Genomic DNA, 23750 nt, shown 5'->3' on the forward strand with positions numbered 1-23750 from the left:
TTAACAATTTGAGAATCATGCTGACGGTACCCTAAAACTTTACGGTAAGTAGTCACTGAATCTCAAGATACTTACAGTGAGCAGTAGTGTAGCCAGCTACTTTGCTCCTCCCAATGTAGACTACCAATTTCCCATCTTGGAATGGGGGAACCTTGAGATTCTCAGTCCCATTATGATTCTGTGCTAGCCCCACACTTTCTCTGAGGGTTGTTTGTATTTTCTCTTGCATTACTAGCTTCTTTATTTTTCTGTTAATGAATAATTGCAAGTAACGGTGACATGCTTAAAACATAGAGGTTTGGTTATTTATTGGCAAGGTATAAGTCCTCTCATTTGTTTTACAAATACTGTTCAGCAAGACAGACTATATATTGATGTTCTTGAAGGATTTATGCTTTCCCCCATTTTAAAAATGAGAATTTAAAAATGTACAGTTATTCTGTTTTTCATAAACTTTTGAGTACATGACGTATTGGAGAAGTTTTCATTCTCATTTATTCATGGCTACAAAACGGTGAGGAGTCATATCTGGACCTGATGTGATAGGGAAGGACTGTGGATTCAGAATAATGTAGTCCTGGGACATCACTTCTGAGTGAAGTAGTTAGTGATGACTTCGAGTTGTCTCCTAATGGGGAAGAGGTGAACGTATCTTTTCTTTCATTTGTTCTTTTTATTTTTTTCTTTCCTTTGTTCATTCTTTCATTCAACAAATATTTATTGAATGCCTTCTATGTTCTAGGCACTATTCTAGTTGCTGGGGCTATAACATTGAATAATCTAGTATATTAATTGTTATATCATGTTGGGCCTGAGTATGTTTGAAATGTCGGTTAAGAAGGGTATATATGCTCTGTAATGGCCTATATGGGAAAAGAATCTAAAAAAAAGTGTATATATATATATATGTATATATCTGATTCACTTTGCTATACACCTGAAACTAATACAACATTGTAAATCAACTATATTCCAATAATTTTTTTTAATGGTAAAAAAATAAAAAAAGAAGGGTATATGTGATAGGTAGAACAAGAGGTAGCATGCTGTAGAGACACCAGTACTTTCTGCTACCTCCCCATCTTCCCTTCTTAAAGAATCAGTGTGTAGGCTAAGAAGGGTGTTACCCCTACCTCATACATATCACAGTCAGTTAAGTTGGAGGTGGCCACCTGACCTAGAGTCATCCAATCCATGGACTTACCTGAGCAGATAAGATACCTTTTTCTAGGAACTTGGAATTGGGCATGGAGAAGCTGGACTATACAGCATTTTGGCTCTCTTGCCCGCAGGAATGTTTTGCTCATGTAGAAGTAAAGCAGAGAGAGTGGGGAGGTAAAAAGTGTTGATGGCCAAATGTCCCTGAACTCTTGCTGTTCAGATCTATATACATTTATCCTGTGATCCAGTTACTTGAATTTTCCTTGTATTCTGTGAGATGCTCTTCTAAACTACCAGTAAATCCCCCTCACTCCCACCTTTTTGGTGTCTGTTACCTACAACCAAATGATCCCTGATTAAATAACTTTCCAACATTATTTTATTATTTCAGAGGTTATGATAGGCAGTCCACCTCAGCTGGGTCCTCTTGCTCTCAACACTTTCCTTTCAGCAATATGTGACTATTTACTATTCTTCGCAAAAAGTTATATACTTTGTTTGGATCTTGGCTATATAGTTCCTTTTGTCTGAAATACCCATTAGTCTTATCTTCTTGGAGAAGTCATTCTCTCTTACTGTTTTCAGTCTCTATGATGATCTCCCTTCCCTTCCCTTCCCTTTCTTCTCTTTCCTGACTTAAGGCAGAATTAAATATTTCTTTGTTTCTCATAGCACTTTGTATATTCTAGCACTTATGAATCACATTTTCATTTTTTTACTAAATATATGTCCTTTAGCCTAAGCCCCTCAAGGATTTGAATCATCTTATTCATCTTATTCTCTTATATTTAGCATAGGGCCTAACAGTGTAGGCATTAAGTAATCTTTGAATGATCATTTCTTTAATCACTGAATCTATTAGAAATTACTTTGCAATTAAATTTGAAATCAGTGAATCTTGGAGCTCAGTTGAAGCATGTATCAAGAATTAAAATAATATTGTAAAAATAAAAATTTGCAGTATTTTGCCAAACTCTACTAATGCCATATGGAGATTTATAAAATGCTATTTTAATTTTGGCAAACCTTACTTACTCACTATAAGTTTATCTTTGAGTTCTCATATTGAAGGGAATGCCAGAACTCAAATTATAAGCCATATTTGCTGAGTTTTGTAATATTTCAGATACAAACTCACTAACTCCCACAAAGTGTCACATGGTTTCTATCTTAAGGTATGTTTTGGCTGAAGTTTATTCAAAACAGATTTGGGTTTAAACTGAACCTAGAAAATTCGTGTTACAAAGCTTTATTTATTTAGCACAGCTATAGAAAAGCTACTATACTTTAAGATAATCTCATTGTCCTCAAGGTGACAGTCTTTTATCTAAAAAAAAAGATTGTGTAGACCCGTCTCTAATTTAGAAGCTACCATATGAAAGAATTCAGGAAAAAAAAATGTTTATACAACTCAGAAATTTCTTATATCCTCTTTTTTGCTTAGGTCCATTTTATTTTGTTATACTGTTTTAGGATTTTACCAAAACAGTAATTCAAAAGCATGGACAAAGAGATTTGTTATATCTTTCTGCATGGTAGAAGGATCACACGTTGAACTTCAAGTGGGTCTGTCCCTAATTTTTAATTTACAGCACTGAAGATATAGAATATGCACATCTCTATTTTTTTCATTGTAAACCAGTCTTGGACTTGACCCAGCAATGTAGGAGAACACTAATGGAACAGTCATTGACTACACTGAACATTCATCGTTTTATTAAAACAATGGAAGCACCTCTGCTGGTATGTGTCTTATTTAAGTATATTAGATAATTCATATATAAGATTTATTGTTTTGATTCACAGATATGCATTTTACTTAGATGAGCTATATCTATTCCCCTTGGACATATTTATTTCATTTAGGCAGATTTAGGAGTAGTACCTTATTAAAGGTAGAATAGAAGATAGACTATGTATTCATAAAATGATATTTTAATGCCTTGAAGTGTTGTTGTTTTGAAAATGCCTTGAAGTGTTGTTGTTTTGAAATCCAATATAGCACTGTAATTATAATGGTAGTTGTAATGAACTGTGGAAATATTCAGTGGTAGTTATAAAGAACTGTGACCATTCTAAGATCATGAAGATTAATTACATCATGGGTTAAGAAAAGACCTCTTTTGTGAATGTTTTGATCCTTGTTTTAAAAGTTCCTAAATATTGGAACTATAACATTTCCAGTGCCCCACTTTCCTTACTGTCAGCCTGGAAGAATTTTAGACTCAGTAGGTGATCAGCAGACTTTTCTCTCTGAAAGTTCGAAGGGTTGTCCTGAGCATATGTAAAACCTTCAGTAGGCCTTCTCACTCACTATGTCCTTTTTAAATAAAAATTGTGCATATGTGCCATAAATAATCCAAACAGTGCAGCAAAGTATAAAGAATAAAAATTTTAAAAGCCACCAGTTCCCATCATTCAGAAATGAACTGTTAGATGCACACCAGTCATCTCTGCATCCATATAGATACATACAGATAGAGGGATGAATGGATTAATGGACATATATTACATGAGTTACTTTATAGTAAGAAACATTATATTTTATCTTATTTGAATTTAATAGAAGAGAAAGAAACTGATGTGAAACTAGAGGAATTATGGAACTTTTGAGAAATTGTTTCTTCATCAGAGGGCTTTTTAGGAAATATTGTCTTAAGTGTTGAAGTGATTATGAAAAACATTAAGAAATGAAAATCATTATTTAAAAAACTACATATTTGTATTTTAGCTAATATTGATTTACTCCTTGCTGTGAAAGATGAGAATACTAACTTCTTACATTTATTTCCATCTCAGCTCCTCTTATCCTCCAGATTTTAGTTTTGTGTTATTTTACATTGTAAAGGTTATAATATTTATATTGTGTTCTATAACCATAATTCCCACTTAAAAAAAAAGCCTTTCTTCCACATTTAAATAGATTCAGAGCTCACCAGTCCCAATTTTACTGGCTTCATTCCTGAGTTCTTTATTTTGGTCAGTTTTTATTTGGTTAGATTTTGGCTTCAAACAACTAAAAAAAAAAAAGCAGTATGTAAATCTTTTTTCCTTTCCTTTCCCTGGGGGATGAGAGGGGACATTTATCTTATTTCCATGGGGAGATAGTCCTCTGAATTTGGTTTGATCTTCCATTTCACCACAAAGCCCAGGTCAGTTCCTTGTACAGTTCTTCACCATTTCTCTCCTCATTTCCTTTTCTTCCAATGTTAAGATATTAAGAATTCTCAGGATTTTATCTATTCACCAGTAGACATTATCTATAAACATTAATAAAAAATGGAAACTGGGATTCAGACTTCTGGTAAACTCTGGATGCATGATCACTGCAATTATATGCATTATTTTACTTCTAAGCATGGGAAAATAGATGCAGGTTGGAGTTTTTGTGTGTGTAGTTGTGTGTGTATATTTGTGTCTATTTTAAGTAGATACAAATGTGTTTAATTATTGTAGATATAAAAGCACAACTGCGTCTTATAATCATGATAGGGGCATGTCATTTTAAGTCTTGACAAGCTGAGAATAAATCTTAAGCATAGGAATTTTAAGTGATTTCTATCTTAAGTCAATTAAGTGAGATTCTGGCAGGCATGGAGTTACCCTAGATGCCTTCTTAAGATTCCCAGCAATGAAAACAGATGGGAAAATGGTACAATTATTGTGCTGTTGGCTAATACCAAGGACATTTTGGAATGCTGATGATCTTCTCTATGATCAGTTTATTCTGATAGAAAATTTGTATCTGAATACTAGGAAGAATCTTCAAGTGCAAATACCTGATAAAATATTTTAAAATAGATAAATTATTATATAATCATTTTCCTATGAATTTTTATTTATTCTTTGTTTGTGCATCTGAGAGAGCTCTGTCTCAGACAGATCCAAAACACTTGACTTAATTTAAGCCTATTCTTATATAGGTAATTAGAAGGATGCTATTATGGTTTATTCAGTTAGCTTCTATTATTTCTTGCAGGCTCACGTGGCAGTGTACAATATTATATAGCAAGGTGTTGGCTCCTGACATTATTGTCTCATATCTTTTTTTTTCATTGTGGCAAAAAATGCAATTTACCCTCTTCACAATTTTTACAAATATACAGTACAGTATTGTTCACTATATGCACGTTGTTGTACAACAGATCTCTATAACTTTTCCATCTTGAATGACTGAAACTCTGTATCCATTCAGAAACAACTCCCCTATTCTCTCCTCAGCCCTGGCAACCACCATTCTACTTTCTGCTTCTGTGAGTTTGGTTACTTTAGAGACCTCTTATAAATAGAATCATGCAGTATGTCTTTTTTTTTTTTTTTTTGCGGTACGTGGGCCTCTCACTGTTGTGGCCTCTCCCGTTGCGGAGCACAGGCTCCAGACATGCAGGCCCAGCGGCCATGGCTCACGGGCCCAGCCACTCCGTGGCATGTGGGATCTTCCCGGACCGGGGCACGAACCCGTGTCCCCTGCATTGGCAGGCGGACCCTCAACCACTGCGCCACCAGGGAAGCCCACAGTATGTCTTTTTATAATTAGCTCATTTCACTTAGCATGATGTCCTCAAGGTTCATCCATGTTGTAGCATTTGTTAGGATTTCCTTCTTTTTTAAGACCAAATAATATTCCATTGTGTGTGTGTGTGTGTGTGTGTGTGTGTGTGTGTGTGTGTGTGTGTGTGTACAGATGTATATGTATCAATATCACATTTTACTGATCCATTCATCCATTGATGGATGTTCTAAGTTGCTTATACATCTTGACTATTGTGAATAATGCTACAATGAACATGGGTGGGCAAATATCTCTTGGAGATCCTGTTTTCTTTTGGATATATACCCAGAAATAGGATTGCTGGATCATATGGTAGTTCTATTTTTGATTTTTTGAGGAATCTCTGTCCTGTTTTCCATAGTAGCTACACCATGTTACATTGCTGCCAGCAGTGTGCAAGAGTTCCATTTTTCTCTGCATCCTTGCTCATACTTGTTGTTTTCTGTTGGTTTTGTTATTTTTTTTAATATTAGCCATCCTAATGATTGAGAGGTGATATTTCATTGTTGTTTTGATTTGTGTTTCATTGATGATTAGTGATATGGAGCATCTTTTTATATGCTTTTTGGCCATTTGTATATCTTCTTTGGAGAAATATCTGTGTAAATCCTTTGCCTGTTTTTTAATTGGTTATTTTTATTATTGTTGTTAAGTTGTAGGAGTTCTTTAAATATTCTGGATATTAACCCCTTGTCTGATACATGATTTGCAATATTTTCTCCCATTTCATAGGTTACTTTTCCACTCTGTTTATTGTTCCCTTGGCTGTGCAGACATTTTTAAGTTTGATGTAGTTCCATTTGTTTGGTTTTGCTTTTGTTGCCTGTGCTTGTGGTGTCATTTTCAGGAAATCATTTCCATTCCAATGTTATGAAGATTTCCCTCTATGTTTTCTTCCAGGAGTTTTATACTTTCATTTTCTACATTTAGATCTCTAATTCATTTTGAGTTAATTTTTGTATGTGGTGTAAGATGAGGCTTCCTCTTGATTCTTTTGCATGTGGATATCTAGTTTTCCCAACACCATCTGTTGAAGAGACTATCCTTTCCCCATTATATAGCGTTAGTGCCCTTGTCAAAGATCAGTTGACCATATATGCAAGGGTTTATTTCTGGGCTCTCTATTTTGTTCCATTAGTCTATATGTCTGTCTTTATGCCAGTACTACACTGTTTTGGTTACTGTAGCTTTGTAATATGTTTTGAAATCAGGAAGTGTGAGGCCCCAGCTTTGTTCTTCTTTCTCAAGATTGTTTTGGTTATTTAAGGTCCCTTGAGATTCCATATGTATTTTAGGATGGCTTTTCTATTTCTGCAAAAAATGCCATTGGGATTTTGAGAGGGATTGAATTGAATCTCTAGATGACTGGGTAGTATGGGTAGTGTTTTAATAATGTTATATCCAATCCAAGAACATGAACATGAATGGGATGTCCTTCCATTTATTTTTGTCTTCTTTTCTTTCTTTCAGCAATGTTTTGTAGTTTTCAATGTATGTCTTTCACTTCCTTGGTTAAGCTTATTCCTAAGTATTTAATTCTTTTTGATGCTCTTATAAATGGGATTATTTTCTTAGTTTTCTTTTCATATTGTTCATTGTTAGTGTAAGAAACACAACTGATTTTTTTTTTTTTTTTTTTTTTGCGGTACGCGGGCCTCTCACTGCTGTGGCCTCTCCCGTTGCAGAGCACAGGCTCCGGACGCGCAGGCTCCGTGGCCATGGCTCACGGGCCCAGCCACTCCGCGGCATGTGGGATCTTCCCAGATCAGGGCACGAACCCGTGTCCCCTGCATCAACAGGCGGACTCTCAACCACTGCGCCACCAGGGAAGCCCCACAACTGATTTTTGAGGGTTGATTTTGTATCCTGCAACTTTGCTGAATTTATTCATTAGTTCTAATAGTATATTTGTGGAATCTTTAGGGTTTTCTACATATAAGACCATGTTATCTGTGAAGAGAGATAATTTTATTTCTACCTTTCCAATTCAAATGCTTATTTCTTTTTCTTGCCTAGTTGCTCTGGGTAGGACTTCCAGTACTATGTTGAATAGAAGTGGCAAGAGTGAACATCCTTGCCTTGTTCCTGATCTTAGAGGAAAAACATTCAGTTTTTCACCATTGAGTATGTTAGCTGTATGCTTTTCATATACCACATTTATTATGTTGATGTTCTCTTCCTAGTTTTTTAATGTTTTTATCATGAAAGAGTGTTGAATTATGTCAAATGCTTTTTCTGCATCAATTGAGATGATTATGTGATTTTTGACCATTGTTATTGTTAATGAGGTGTGTTACATTTATTGATTTTCATATGTTTTATTACATGTGTACATAATTATTTTACTGTGGTAAAAATATAATATCAAAATAGGGCAAAGATGCTACATACACCCACATAGAAAATTAGCTATTGATGGAAAATGTTTACATTTGAATAGCAATCAAAACTAAAATTTAGTTTTTTCCTCTATTTTCAATTTCTTTAAGAGGTTTCTTTTTTTTTTGAATTTTCTTTAATTTATTTTTTTATACAGCATGTACTTATTAGTCATCCATTTTATACACATCGGTGTATACATGTCAATCCCAATCTCTCAATTCATCACACTACTACCACCACCAACCCCGCCCCCCGCCGTTTTCCCCTGTTGGTGTCCATAAGTTTGTTCTCTACATCCGTGTCTGTATTTCTGCCTTGCAAACCAGTGCATCTGTACCATTTTTCTAGGTTCCACATATATGTGTTAACATACGATATTTGTTTTTCTCTTTCTGACTTACTTCACTCTGTACGACAGTCTGTAGGTCCATCCACGTCTCTACAAATGACCCAATTTCATTCCTTTTTATGGCTGAGTAATATTCCATTCTATATATGTACCACATCTTCTTTATCCATTTGTCTATCAATGGACATTTAGGTTGCTTTCATGACCTGGCTATTGTAAATAATGCTGCAATGAACATTGGGGTGCATGTGTCTTTTTGAATTATGGTTTTCTCTGGGTATATGCCCAGTAGTGGGATTGCTGGGTCATATGGTAATTCTATTTGTAGTTTTTAAAGGAACCTCCATACTGTTCTCCATAGTGTCTGTATCAATTTACATTCCCACCAACAGTGCAAGAGGGTTCCCTTTTCACCACACCCCCCCCAGCATTTGTCGTTTGTAGATATTCTGATGATGCGCATTCTAACTGGTGTGAGGTGATACCTCATTGTAGTTTTGATTTGCATTTCTCTAATAATTAGTGACGTTGAGTAGCTTTTCATGTGCTTCTTGGCCATCTGTATGTCCTCTTTGGAGAAACATCTATTTAGGTCTTCTGCCCATTTTTGGATTGGTTTTTTTTTAACATTGAGCTGCATGAGCTGTTTATATATTTTGGAGATTAATCCTTTGTCCACTGATTCGCTTGCAAATATTTTTTCCCGTTTTGAGGGTTGTCTTTTCATCTTGTTTGTAGTTTCCTTTGCTTTGCAAAAGCTTTTAAATTTCATTAGGTCCCATTTGTTTATTTTTGTTTTTATTTCCATTACTCTAGGAGGTGGATCAAAGAAGATCTTGCTGTGATTTATGTCAAAGAATGTTCCTCCTATGTTTTCCTCTAAAAGTTTTATAGTGTCCAGTCTTACATTTACATCTCTAATCTATTTTGAGTTTATTTTTGTGTATGGTGTTATGGAGTGTTCTAATTTCATTCTTTTTCATGTAGCTGTCCAGTTTTCCCAGCACCACTTATTGAAGAGGCTGTCTTTTCTCCATTGTATATCCTTGCCTCCTTTGTCATAGATTAGTTGACCATAGGAGCATGGGTTTATCTTTGGGCTTTCTATCCTGTTCCATTGATCTAGATTTCTGTTTTTGTGTCACTTCCATATTACGTTTAATACTGTAGCTTTGTAGTATAGTCTGAAGTCAGGGAGTCTGATTCCTCCAGCTCCATTTTTTTCCCTCAAAACTGCTTTGGCTATTCGGGGTCTTTTGTGTCTCCATACAAATTTTAAGATTGTTTGTTCTAGTTCTGTAAAAAAAAAAAAAAAGGCCATTGGTAATTTGATAGGGATTGCATTGAATCTGTAGATTGCTTTGGGTAGTATAGTCATTTTCACAATACTGATTCTTCCAATCCAAGAATATGGTATATCTCTCCATCTGTTGGTATCATCTTTAATTTCTTTCAACAGTGTCTTATAGTTTTCTACATACAGGTCTTTTGTCTCCCTAGATAGGTTTATTCCTAGGTATTTTATTCTTCTTGTTGCAATAGTAAATGGGAGTGTTTCCTTAATTTCTCTTTCAGATTTTTCATTAGTGTATAGGAATGCCAGAGATTTCTGTGCATTAATTTTGTATCCTGCAACTCTACCAAATTCATTGATTAGCTCTAGTAGTTTTCTGGTGGCATCTTTAGGAATCTCTATGTATACAATTCTCTATGTATAGTATCATGTCATCTGCAAACGCTGACAGTTTTACTTCTTCTTTTACAATTTATATTCCTTTTATTTCTTTTTCTTCTCTGATTGCTGTGGCTAGGACTTCCAAAACTATGTTGAATAATAGTGGCAAGAGTGGACATCCTTGTCTTTTTCCTGATCTTAGAGGAAATGCTTTCAGTTTTTAACCATTGAGAATTATGTTTGCTGTGGGTTTGTCATATATGGCCTTCATCATGTTGAGGTCGGTTCCCTCTATGCCCACTTTCTGGAGAATTTTTATGATAAATGGGTGTTGAATTTTGTCAAAGGCTTTTTCTGCATCTATTGAGATGATCATATGGTTTTTATTCTTCAATTTGTTAATATGGTGTATCACATTGATTGGTTTGCATATATTGAAGAATGTTTGCATCCCTGGGGTAAATCCCACTTGATCATCGTGTATGATCCTTTTAATGTGTTGTTGGATTCTGTTTGCTAGTATTTCATTGAGGATTTTTGCATCTATAGTCATCAGTGATATTGGTCTGTAATTTTCATTTTTGGTAGTATCTTTGGTTTTCATATCAGGGTGGTGGTGGCCTCGTAGAATGAGTTTGGGAGTGTTCCTTCCTCTGCAGTTTTTTGGAAGAGTTTGAGAAGGATGGGTGTTAGCTCTTCTCTAAATGTTTGATAGAATTCACCTGTGAAACCATCTGGTCCTGGGCTTTTGTTTGTTGGAAGATTTTTAATCACAGTTTCAAATTCAGTGCTTGTGATTGGTCTGTTCATATTTTCTATTTCTTCCTTGTTCAATCTTGGAAGGTTATACCTTTCTAAGAATTAGTCCATTTCTTCCAGGTTGTCCATTTTGTTGGCATATAGTTGCTTGTAGTAGTCTCTTAGGATGCTTTGTATTTCTGCAGTGTCTGTTGTAACTTCTCTTTTTTCATTTCCAATTTTATTGATTTGAGTCCTCTCCCTCTTTTTCTTGATGAGTCTGGCTAATGGTTTATCAATGTTGTTTATCTTCTCAAAGAACCAGCTTTTAGTTTTATTGATCTTTGCTATTGTTTTCTTTGTTTCTATTTCATTTATTTCTGCTCTGATTTTTACGATTTCCTTCCTTCTGCTAACTTTGGGTTTTGTTTGTTCTTCTTCCTCTAGCTCCTTTAGGTATAAGGATAGATTGTTTATGTGAGATTTTTCTTGTTTCTTGAGGTAGGTTTGTATAGCTATAAACTTCCCTTAGAACTGCTTTTGCTGCATCCCATAGGTTTTGGATTGTCGTGTTTTCATTATCATTTTTCTGTAGGTATTTTTTGATTTCCTCTTTGATTTCTTCAGTGATCTGTTGGATATTTAGTAATGTATTGTTTAGCCTCCATGTGTTTGTGTTTTTTACGTTTTCTTCCCTGTAATTGATTTCCAATCTCATAGTGTTGTGGTCAGAAAAGATGCTTGATATGATTTCAATTTTCTTAAATTTACTGAGGCTTGATTTGTGACCCAAGATGTGATCTGTCCTGGTGAATGTTCCATGCACACTCGAGAATAAAGTGTAATCTGCTGTTTTTGGATGGAATTTCCTATATATATCAATTAAATCTATCTGGTCTATTGTGTCATTTAAAGCTTGTGTTTCCTTATTAATTTTCTGTTTGCATGATCTGTCCATTGGTGTAAGTCAGGTGTTAAAGTCCCCCACTATTATTGTGTTACTGTCGATTTCCTCTTTTATAGCTGTTAGCAGTTGCCTTATGCATTGAGGTGCTCCTATGTTGGGTGCATATATATTTACAATTGTTATATCTTCTTCTTGGATTGATCCCTTGATCATTATGTAGTGTTCTTCTTTGTCTCTTGTAACATTCTTTATTTTAAAGTCTATTTTATCTGATATGAGTATTGCTACTCCAGCTTTCTTTTGATTACCATTTGCATGGAATATCTTTTTCCATCACCTCACTTTCAGTCTGAATTTGTCCCTAGGTCTGAGGTGGGTCTGTTGTAGACAGCATAAATATGGGTCTTGTTTTTGTGTCCATTCAGCAATCCTGTGTCTTTCGGTTGGAGCATTTAATCCCTTCACGTTTAAAGTAATTATTGATATGTATGTTCCTATGACCATTTCCTTAATTGTTTTGGGTTTGTTTTTGTAGGTCCTTTTCTTCTCTTGTGTTTCCCACTTAGAGGAGTTCCTTTAGCATTTGTTGTAGAGCTGGATTGGTGGTGCTGAATTCTCTTAGCTTTTGCTTGTCTGTAAAGCTTTTGATTTCTCCATCGAATCTGAATGAGATCCTTGCCAGGTAGAGTAATCTTGGCTCTAGGTTCTTCCCTTTCATCACTTTAAGTATATCGTTCCACTCCCTTCTGGCTTGTAGGGTTTCTGCTGAGAAATCAGTTGTTAACCTTATGGGAGTTCCCTTGTATTGTATTTGTCATTTTTCCCTTGTTGCTTTCTATAATTTTTCTTTGTCTTTAATTTTTGCCAATTTGATTCCTATGTGTCGTGTTGTGTTTCTCCTTGGGTTTATCTGGTATGGGACTCTCTGCACTTCCTGGACTTGGGTGATTATTTCCTTTCCCATGTTAGGGAAGTTTTTGAATATAATCCCTTCAAATATTTTCTCGGGTCCTTTCTCTCTCTCTTCCCCTTCTGGGACCTCTGTAATGTGAATGTTGTTGCACTTAATGTTTTCCCAGAAGTCTCTTAGGCTGTCTTCATTTCTTTTCATTCTTTCTTTTTATTCTGTTCGGCAGCAGTGAATTCCACCATTTTGTCTTCCAGGTCACTTATCCTTTCTTCTGCCTCATTTATTCTGCTATTGATTGCTTCTAGTGTATTTTTCATTTCAGTTATTGTGTTGTTCATCTCTGTTTGTTTGCTCTTTAATTCTTCTAGGTCTTTTTTAAACATTTCTTGCATCTTCTCGATCTTTGTCTCCATTCTTTTTCTGAGGTCCTGGATCATCTTCACTATCATTCTGAATTCTTTTTCTGGAAGGTTGACTATATCCACTTCATTTAGTTGTTTTCCTGGGGTTTTATCTTGTTCCTTCGTCTGGTACATAGCCCTCTGCCTTTTCATCTTGTCTATCTTTCTGTGAATGTGGTTTTTGTTCCACAGGCTGCGGGATTGTAGTTCTTCTTGCTTCTGCTGTCTGCCCTCTGGTGGATGAGGCTATCTAAGAGGCTTGTGCAAGTTTCCTGATGGGAGGGACTGGTAGTGGGTAGAGCTGGCTGTTGCTTTGGTGGGCAGAGCTTAGTAAAACTTAATCCGCTTGTCTGCTGATGGGTGGGGCTGGGTTCCCTCCTTGTTGGTTGTTTGGCCTGAGGCGACCCAACTCTGGAGCCTCCCCGGGCTCTTTGCGGGGGCTAATGGCGGACTCTGGGAGTTCTCACACCAAGGAGTAATTCCCAGAACTTCTGCTGCCAGTGTCCTTGTCCTCATGGTGAGACACAGCCACCCCCACCTCTGCAAGAGACCCTCCAACACTAGCAGGTAGATCTTATTCAGTCTCCTGTGGGGTCACTGCTCCTTTCCCTGGGTCCTGATGCACACACTAGTTTGTGTGTGCCCACCAAGAGTAGAGTCTCTGTTTCCCCCATTCCTGTCAAAGTCCTGCAATCAAATCCCGTTAGCCTTCAAAGTCTGATTCTCTAGGAATTCCTCCTTTCGTTGCTGAACCCCCAGATTGGGAAGCCTGACGTGGGGCTCAGAACCTTCACTCCAGTGGGTGGCCTTCTGTGGTATAAGTGTTCTGTGGTATAAGTGTTTGTGAGTCATCCACGCAGCAGTTATGGGATTTGATCTTATTGTGTTTGCGCCCCTCCAGCCATCTCATTGTGGCTTCTCCTTTGTCTTTGGGTGTGGGGTATCCTTTTTGGTGAGTTCCAGTGTCTTCCTGTCAATGATTGTTCAGCAGTTAGTTGTGATTCTGGTGTTCTTGCAAGAGGGAGTGAGAGCACGTCCTTCTACTCCACCATCTTGAACCAATGCTGATTTTCATATGTTGAACCATCCCTGCATCCCAGGAATCAGTCCCTCTTGGTCATGGTGTTTAATCCTTTTAAAGTTTTGTTGAATTCATTTTATTAGTATTTTATTGAGGATATTTGCATGAGTTTTCATCAGGCATATTGGTCTGTAGTTTTCTTTTCTTATAGTATCTTTGTCTGGTTTTGGTATGAGAAAAATGTTGGCCTCATACAATAAGTTTGGAAGTGTTCCCTCCTCTTTATTTTTTGGAAGAGTTTGAGAAGGATTGGCATTAATTCTTTTGAAATGTGTGATAGAATTCTACAGTGAAGTCATCTCTGCCTGCACTTTACTATGTTAGGAGATTTTTGATTGCTGATTCAGTCTCTCCTTACTAGTTATATGTTCAGGGTTTCTATTTCTTCTTTATTCAGTCTTTTTTTTGGCCACGCTCTGTGGCATATGGGATCTTAGTTCCCCAACCAGGGGTCAAACCTGTGCCCCCTGCAGTGGGAGCATGGAGTCTTAACCACTGCACCACCAGGGAAGTCCTTGATTTAGTCTTGGTAGGTGTATATGTCTAGGAGTTTATCAGTTTCTTCTAGTTTATCTAATTTGTTGGTGTATAATCATTCATAGCAGTCTCTTATAGTCCTTCATTTTCTTATATTGTTTTTTGAAAATTTCTAAGTTGTAATCTCACCCCTGGTGCAAGAGTGCTTCTGTCACTTTTGTATATTTTATACTAATTTATAATTTTAAAAATATACATATTTTTATAGATATGTAAAATTATTAGTAATTTTTATGGTACTATTAGCAATCTTCTTGGTACTACTCTATTACTTTTTCTATCTATCAAGGACATTTGTAATTTTGTCTTTTGTCTAATGGAATGGATTATAACTTTATAATTAAGGAACCATGGGGTTTTAGAAGAAGTATACCAGCTTGTATGGAAAGGGACAGAAACAGCACAAAATGAAAAGAAGTCTTTAGACTCCCCATATTCTATGGACAGGAAATGACTGAGAATTCTGCTCAGCTGCAAACACAGGCTCCCTTTTTTTGTAAGCAAGAAAGGATGAGTTGCAGGGCAGGTCAAGAGCCCAAATATGTAACCCAGAGCCTCAGAGAACAAACCCTTAGGGAGTAGGACTGAGCCCTAATCAAGGAACTGGCCCATATGCCTGAATGGGCTTCAGAATCCCTACACACTAATGACCATTTTATGCTTCTGCTTTCTCCCCTTTCAAACAGTAATGTGTATAGTGGTTATCTTTTGCCTGTTCCATCATTGTCTATTGAGAATGGGGAAAAATAATTCATTCATTTCTTCAAATTGAGAGGCACAGTTCTCAAGGAGCTATATCCAAGAGACCACACTAGACCTGAATGTAGATGATGAGATCTTCGAGTTTGCATTGGTCTCAAAGTCTGATGGGATGAGGCTTGGAAATCTTGGAGAGAAGCGTTATTCGCATGGGATAGGGGTGGAAACTGTAGCCAGAGAGTAGACCATTGACTACAACAATTCATATCTGTCCCACTTGCAAAATATACTCACTTCTCTCTCCAAGCCCCCCAAAGCCTCATCCTATCAGACTTTGATTAAATTTTCCAAAGATGGCAATAACAACTCTCCCATCTCATAAACTCTCCTTATCATGTGACATAATCAATGTGCCTGTCCAGCGGTAGGGTCTTTGTCTTCTCTCATTGAACATGATTGCACCTTTGTGACTGCCTTGACCAGTAGAATGAGGCTGAAATGATGATATGTGGCTTCTGAGGCTATGTGTCATAGAATGCCATGTGCTTCTGCCTTGCTCTCTTTGATTGCTCATTCTTAAAACGCAGCTACTTTTCTGTGAAATTAAGCTTGAGGAGAAGTCATGTGAAGAGGAATTGAGGTCCGCAGCCCACGGTTCTGGCTGAGCTCATAATAGTCAGCAACAGCTTGCTAGCCAGTGAATGAGCCATCTTTAAAGTGGAACCTTCACCCTCCAGTCGAAATGCCCCACTAATGCAATGTGGACCAGAGACGAGCTTGCAGACATATGGACAAAATAAATGATTCTTGTTACTTTAAGCCATCAGGTGTTGGCGTGCTTTGCTACATACACAGTGATAGATGCTTGGAACACACCCTCATCTGTTTCTACGGCATTAACTACACTGATTCTCAGATTTGAATTTTCAGGTCCGATGTTTCTTCAGAGTTCCTGTCCCATATATTTAACTACTAACTAGATGTCTTTCTCCTAAGCTCTACATGTCCAGCATTAACGTGTTATCCTTTACCATCTGTTCTCGCTCCATTATCTTGGTTAATTTATTGTCCAGTCATTCATGGCAGAAACCTGGAAAACCATTCTCAGCTCAGAAACCTGGAAAACCATCTCTCTGCATCTAATTTTAGGTCTTAAATATCTTTTGAATTCTTCATCCTAACAGCCAGCGCTTTAATCCAGGTTCTCCCTCTCTCTCGTGTACTATTTTAGCAATAACAACTGATCTGGTCTATATTGTATTCCTGTACTTCACTCTCTATAAGTTTATGCTCTCTGTTGCTTGCAGAGTGATATGTTTTATTTTATTTATTTATTTATAAAATATCTTTATTGAGCTATAGTTCACATATCAATTCACCCATTTAAATTGTAGGATTCATTGGTTTTTAGTATATGGTTTTTTGTTTCTGTTCTTTGGTTTTTTTTGGCCACATGGCATGTGGGATCTTAGTTCCCCAGAGTCTTAACCACTGGACCACCAGGGAAGTCCCTTTTTTCTTTTTTTTTTTTGAACATAGTGATATATTTTAAATACACATATATGATCTTGTTACAATAATTTTTGCAGTTCCTAACTGGCTTCCAATTATTTACAGAATAAAGCCCTACCTTCTTAGGAGGATATATACAGTTTTTAATGATTTGGCCCCTTGCCAGATCTCCAGTCTTACTGTCTGTTCCCCCTTTTTACTTTTTTAATACTAAATTTCTTATAGTTCTCCAAATACACAAAGAAAAAACCAGGCTTTTCTACTCCTTCAGGCTGTTATACCCATTCAGGTTTTGGCATAATTGAGCTATGTGTTGTTGTAGCACTGAGGTTCCCACCTTCTCGCTGGCTGTTGGCCAGTGTTGCTCTTACCTCCTACAGGCTGTTCTCAGATCCTGACCACGTGGCCCCCTCAGAAAATTGCAGTTTTCTCCCTCAAAGCCAGCAGACAAATCTCACTCCTTTGTGCTATGACAGTCTTACATGGTGTGACCTAATTCAGGGAATGACTCTGCTATAAGTATCACCCACACTCAAGGAATTAGGATTATACAAAATGTACACCAGGAATCTTGGGGACCATCTTAGAATTCTGCTTACCATAGGTAAATATAGATTTCTCTGTGAAAACTTTTATGATTAAAAAAACCCTCAATAATTAGAAATTTTACAAGAATGCATCTTCCCGTGTATCTGCTATTATCCACTCTGCTGGTTACTCAGTGGGCTCTTTCAATCTGGCAGCTCATGCTTCTTCAGTTGTGGGAAACTTGTGTGTATTTCAGTGATGATTTCTTCCCTTCTGTTTTCTCCCTTCGCTCTTTCTGGGACTCCTATTTGAATGTTGGACCCCTTGAACTAGTCCCTCAATTTTATCTTTTCTATTATCCATCTGTCTTTTGCTATACTTTCTGGCAGATTTATTCAACTGTATTTTCCATTTCTTTATGGATAGTCTATCTTCCCATCCTTTTGAGCTTATCAGTGGTGGTTTTCTGAACCTTCTTCTGAATAGTCTGTTTCCTCCACGTTACTTGTTTTTGTTTGTTCTGGTCTCTGTCTTTCATGTTAGAGGCTTTCCTTAGATGCTTGTTACTCCTTGTTCATGATTTAGAATCTGAAACTAAAAAAGCTGATTGGAAATTCTGAGGCTGTAGATCGCACTTGTTAGCTCTGAGCTCCATAGGGTGATTGGATCTGGGCTGCTTTCTGGTGAACCTCAGTGTCGGTAGCTTTAGACTTTTTCTTGTGGTTACTCAAGGTCCCCAGAAAAGGAACTTCCAGTTTTCTGCTGGTGTACAGAAGTCTGGCTGCTAGCATACTGGAAACTGAGTGGGAAAGGGCTAAAAGGAGTCTCAGCATTTGGGTACTCAATCCCCCTGCTTTGGGTATGGTATTCCCACTCTCAGCTATTCCTGCAGTCCGGCCAGATTTCTTCTGGTGTGAGGGAGGGACCTAAGTTCATGGAGTTGGGGAGGGGAATCTAGGGATCTAATGCTTCCTCAAAAGTTTTACCTGTTCCTCCTTATTTTGGAGCCTTCCTGCCATTCCCCTTCCAATATTTCTCTCCCAGTTCCAGAGACACCAGGCAGTGACAGTTCCTGAGCAATTTTAGGATTCTGTAGTTAAAGTGAAATTGTCTCTTAGCTTTTCCTCTCTCATGGCTTTAGGGTTTTGTTCTCCAGCTTCCAAAATTTTGCTGCCTTTTCTCTTTTCCTTTCTTCACATATGTATGTTTATCTCTTTTGAAAAACCCTACTGCTGTAGTTGTGCTGGGATTTCTGGAGGGGGTGAAATTAGATGTGTATATTCAAGCTGATGTCAACTCAGATGTTCCTCATTGTTCTGTAATATGTCATTATATGTTAAATTCTTATGTGTAAGTATTTGTTCCTTAGTTATCTGTTCTGTTTTGTTTCAAATATCTATCTCTTTATCAGTACCACAGTTTTTTATTGGTTTTTTTGTTTGTTTCTTTATAATATCCTTATCCTTTATGGTTGTAAATTTCTGTTTAACTCCTTGTAAAATTTGTTAGTTTCATAATGCTTAAACTATACAGGTACACTGGGAGCATTAAACTTAGAAAATCATGAGACCATTTCTGTTAATGTTAATGGATTTATTTCACAGACTTGTTTTTTCACTCATCTTTATTGATAAGAATTAGCAGGGTTTAAATCCAAATGTTGGAACATTATTATCACATAGTAAAGACGTTTTGTTCTTTTTCTAAATGAAGACTGAAGTTGCTGAAGATCCTCAACAAGTTTCAACTGTTCATCTTCAACTAGGATTACCACTGGTTTTTATTGTTAGTCAACAAGCTACATATGAAGCTGATAGAACAACTGCAGAATGGGTTGCTTGGCGTCTTCTGGGAAAAGCAGGAGTTCTGCTCCTGTTAAGGTATTTTAAATATAAAGTAGTCACTATACTGTATTTAGCAGAACACTAATATTTTTCTTATATGGCAGTCTGTTCACTTATAAATAAAATCAGATCTCTAACGGACTCTAATATAGTTAAAACCAGTTGCTGAGCTAAAGTCTTTAATTATCAGCTTGATTAATATTTAGACCTTTAAACTTTGCTAAATGAAGCTGCAGATTAAGACAGAGGGTAGAAAATCTGATCTGTGTTTATGTGTAAAATTTCTCAGACTCACTAAATTGTAATCTTTCTTCATAAACATTTTTTAGTATAAGAACTTACAGCTCTATTTTAGATTGACATCCTGGATGACTATTATTCTTGAGATTAACAACATAAAACATTTATTTCCATTTTGAAAAAGGGACTCTTTGGAAGTGGACTTTCCTCAGAATGCTAATGTGGTCTTCAAAAGAGCAGAAGAGGTTAGTCATTTTATATATTGGTCTACAGTGTCTGCTTATTTAATACATGCGGTCCTAAAGTAACATACACTTATTATAGGAAAATTCTGTGAATTGCCGCTATTCAAAGATAATTGCTGTTAACATTTTGGTGTGTTTTTTTCATCTGTTACTCTGTCTCTCCGTGTGTGTGTGTGTTTATTTAAATATATATGTATTCTTTATTAATTTTTTTTGAATGCCAAGTGTCTCCTGTACTCTTTTATTATCATCATAGTCTTTGCATCAAGATACATAGCAATGATAGCAGGTTTCTTTTTAAAGCTTAGTATTAAATATTAAATATCTTTCCCCACTTTAATTTTACATTACTCTGCCAAGAAAAAAATTAAAACTCAAGTTATCTGAAGCCTGGACACACTTCCATGATTAGCCGGGCTGTGTAAAAGTTGGTGGCTTTGTTCTTCTTGCTGTGTGAGCAGGTCCAGGCCCTCAAAAGATGGATGAGGTTATCATTGTTTTTCAAAAGTGTGCTACAAAAACGGATGGCCTGTTATAAGCCAGGTTACAAAGTCAAAACGTGGGTGAGGGAGGGACAGTTTCTTCTGGAAACAGAACTTCTGAAGAGTCCCAGTCCATCATTTTTCCCCAGAATGGCTGGAGGGGGCGTAAAATCTCAACATGAGTTTCAAAGCCCCATCTCTGTGAGGGGACAGTAGTTGCCTTACTGAGGAGGGCGCGGCTCAGTGGTGAGGCGGCCACGTCTGCCCATCCCCACTGCTCTCAGCGAGGGAAAGGAGAGTTTATTGCCCAGGAGTGTGAAGTGGGCTGAAGATTGGTTGGTACTGAATTCTCTAAGAGGTTTCTTCTAGAAACAGACAACTCAGACCCTTGCTCTCACTTTAGCAAAGAAGTTATTTTAAAAGCACTTGGAAAGTTCCTCCTGCGCCCTTGCAGGGCGGCTCAGAGGAGGGAGTCGTCAGTACAGCCCCCTTCCAGGCCATATCGGAACTCCTGAAAGTTGGAGACCCCGTAGCAGTGGACGAAGGTGGCTGCTACCACCAGGACGTGGAAGATCTGATGAGACTAGAACCACATGTCGGATTTTCCAGGGAAGAAGTGCTCGGGAATCCGTGCGGCATAAAGGCCAGCTCTGGTGATGTACATCACAGCCATGAGGAAGAACCAGCCCATCTGGCCCACCGTGGTGGCCTTGACGAAGCCCTCCACGATTGTAAAGTGCATGGTGGGCACGATGCCGCTCAAGCCAAGCCCCAGGAACACCCCTGCTCTTGTCTGCTGGTGCTTAGGAGTGGCAAACCGGTGCCACTGCAGCACAATGATGGCAGAGGTGCCCACGCTGGAGAGGTAGATGAGCCGTGGCTGTGGGGAGCAGAAGGAGTAACAGAGCCAGGGGACAAAGCTCCCCCGTAATCAGCAGGGCAATCCCTGAATAATCCAGTTGGGAAAAGGTCTGAGAGACCTTCTCTGAGTGATAATAGACAGTGTGAAAGAGCCAGGAGAAGCTGAGGCAGAGCCCCGCGCCCAGGAAGAACATCCCGAGCACCACCTTCTCCTGAAGAGGGGTCATGAAGTACGTGTTTGGTCTCAGCATGGTCAGGATTCCCAGAAAGTGAAACGTCACAAAACCAAGCAGGTGGGTCCAGAAGTTGCCCGTCTCCATGTGGATGCGGAAGATGCTCTTGAAGCAGGCCCGGAAGGAGGGCATGGGCGGCCTGTGGCCGTGCAGCAGGTAGTCGTTGTCCTTCAGCCAGTTGGGGAGCACGTTGTGCGGATGACCCTCCAGTGCCCCTCCCAGACCTTATGCACAAACTCCTCCATCTTCTCCGTGGCATGGTGGGCTTGCAGGGGAAGTGTCAGCACCCACCCCTCCTCCTCCTCTTCCTGAGGCACTGGGCATGCCTGCTCTTCTTCAGCTTTGCTTGGGCTGGCGATGCCCTGCTTGCCTAGCTCCTCTAGCAGGGGGCCCAGCTCAGCCAGCTCTGCTGTGTCAGCCTCCCTGTTCCCGGCAGGAGCCCCACTGCCCTGGGCCACCACAGGTCCTTTGTGAGAAGACATCTGGCTGGTACCTCAATGCCCTGTGGCTTCAGCTTGGGGAAAGGGTGGGGTCTCTAGGGCCCAGGGAGCAAAGAGTTCCCTGTGATGGAAGACAGGCGGGCGGTGGGCTCTGCTCGGGGCCGCGGACCCCGCGCTACATCCCGCGGCACTGGAGGCGGCCTGTGGCCAAGCGGTGTGAATCTTCTGCCTATATATATATTGTAAAGAAATTTAGGATCATGCTATATATCCTGCTTTTCATGTACAGTTATATTTCATTACTTGCTATTGTGCTGTGATGCCTGCCTTTTGTACACTGTTTTGGACATCTCTGATTCTTTCCTTTTGCTAAATTTCTGGAAGTAAGTTTTATTAAAGGAAATGGGAATTTTTAAGACTTTTAAAATGCATTGTCAAATTTCCCTCCAGAAGGGTTATACTTTTACCAGCAGGGTTTGGAATTTCTTGTTTCTCATACATCTTTGCCAGTACTGAACAGTAATCTTAAAAAAAAAAAATCATTTCTATACACAAAAAAAGTTTCAGTATTAATTTGCATGTCTTTGATAACTTTGACTAGTTAGGTCATTTGTATTTCCTCTGTAAATTTCTGTCAATGTCCCTTTTTCCTTAAATTGTTCTTAATTAAGAACTCTTTAATTCTGAACATCTTGTAAATATTATATACATATGCTAAAAAATTATTGATATGTTTATGAACTGCCAGACAGTTTAAACTTAAATTCCCTTGCATAAGTCTATGATAGGAATACTGGGCTAAAGAGTCAGAAGACTTGGATTCTGTTCCTGCTAGTTCTGGGTCCAGATAACTGAATTAACTTCTTCAAGCTCAGATTTTTCATTTGTGAAATAGTCGTAAAACCTCCCCTTCTAACTTACAAGAAGTTTTATGAGACCCAATAGGAAAATACTTTGAGAACTGTAGTATTGTTCAAATGTGTACACTGTGGGGCTAGTATGCTTTGCTTTTTGACCAGGTAATGGAAAGAATACTTTCTGAAGCTACTTTTTTTACTATTAGGTAAAGACCCCTAAGTAAGAAATTACTTAATTTGTCATCGGGAAATAGGTTTTGTAGAAGAATTAAAGTTCATGCTGTTGTCCCAGTGCATATAAAAGTTATATATATACTATACTGTAGTCTAGTAAGTGTGCCATAGCATTATGTCTAAAAGAACAATGTATATGCCTTAATTTAAAAATTCCTTATTGCTAAAAAAATGCTAACCATCATCTGAGCCTTCAGTGAGTTGTAATCTTTTTGCTTGTGGAGAGTCCCGCCTTGATGTTGACGTGGCTGCTGACCGACCAGGGCAGTGGCTGCGGCGGTTTCTTAAGATCAGACGACAGTGAAGTTTGCCCCGTTGATCGACTCTTCCTTTCCTGAAAGATTTCTCTGTAGTATGCTACAGAGCAATGCTGTTGGTAGAATTTTACCCAGAGTAGAACGTCTTTCACAATTGGAATCAATCCTCTCAGACCCTGCTGCTGCTTTATCAACTTAGTTTTTGTAATATTCTCAATCCTTTGTTGTCGTTTCAACAGTCTTCACAGCATCTTCACCAGCAGTGGATTCCATCTCAAGAAACCACTTTCTTTGCTCATCCATAAGAAGCAACTCCTCATCCCTTCAAGTTTTATCATGAGGTTGCAGCAGGGATAATTTACTAAAATAATCCAGTGGCCTAAAATTTCATGTTTTAAAAATGTTTTGGTTGAGGCTTAGTGAAAGAAATTTTAATGGAATAATTTCAATGGAATAGAATTTGGTATTCTTAAAATACCTAGGGGCAGATAGTATTTTTATGTTTATGGCTAAACAGGCAATTAAACTTTTTAGTGGAATTTTTTTAGATGAAGTATTATTCTGAATATTTCTGTAGAATACAAAATAATTTTGTCTCTGTTTGCAATAAAATTGTATATATTTT

General features: G+C 37.8%; 1 protein-coding gene and 1 pseudogene across 1 annotated transcript in view; one reads left to right on the forward strand and one right to left on the reverse strand.

Moving 5' to 3' along the window:
* The window catches only part of TXNDC16 (thioredoxin domain containing 16), a 104693-nt gene that overhangs the window by 31045 nt on the left and 49898 nt on the right, over positions 1-23750 (forward strand). The window contains exons 8-10 of the mRNA XM_060003451.1: positions 2754-2904; positions 19146-19312; positions 19701-19761. Coding sequence (XP_059859434.1) covers positions 2754-2904; positions 19146-19312; positions 19701-19761 — 379 coding nt within the window. The remainder of the gene's footprint in view (positions 1-2753; positions 2905-19145; positions 19313-19700; positions 19762-23750) is intronic.
* On the reverse strand, positions 20704-21819 carry LOC132419551 (adiponectin receptor protein 1 pseudogene; annotated as a pseudogene).

Source organism: Delphinus delphis, chromosome 2 (assembly GCF_949987515.2).
Source record: "Delphinus delphis chromosome 2, mDelDel1.2, whole genome shotgun sequence".
Lineage (NCBI taxonomy): Eukaryota > Metazoa > Chordata > Mammalia > Artiodactyla > Delphinidae > Delphinus > Delphinus delphis.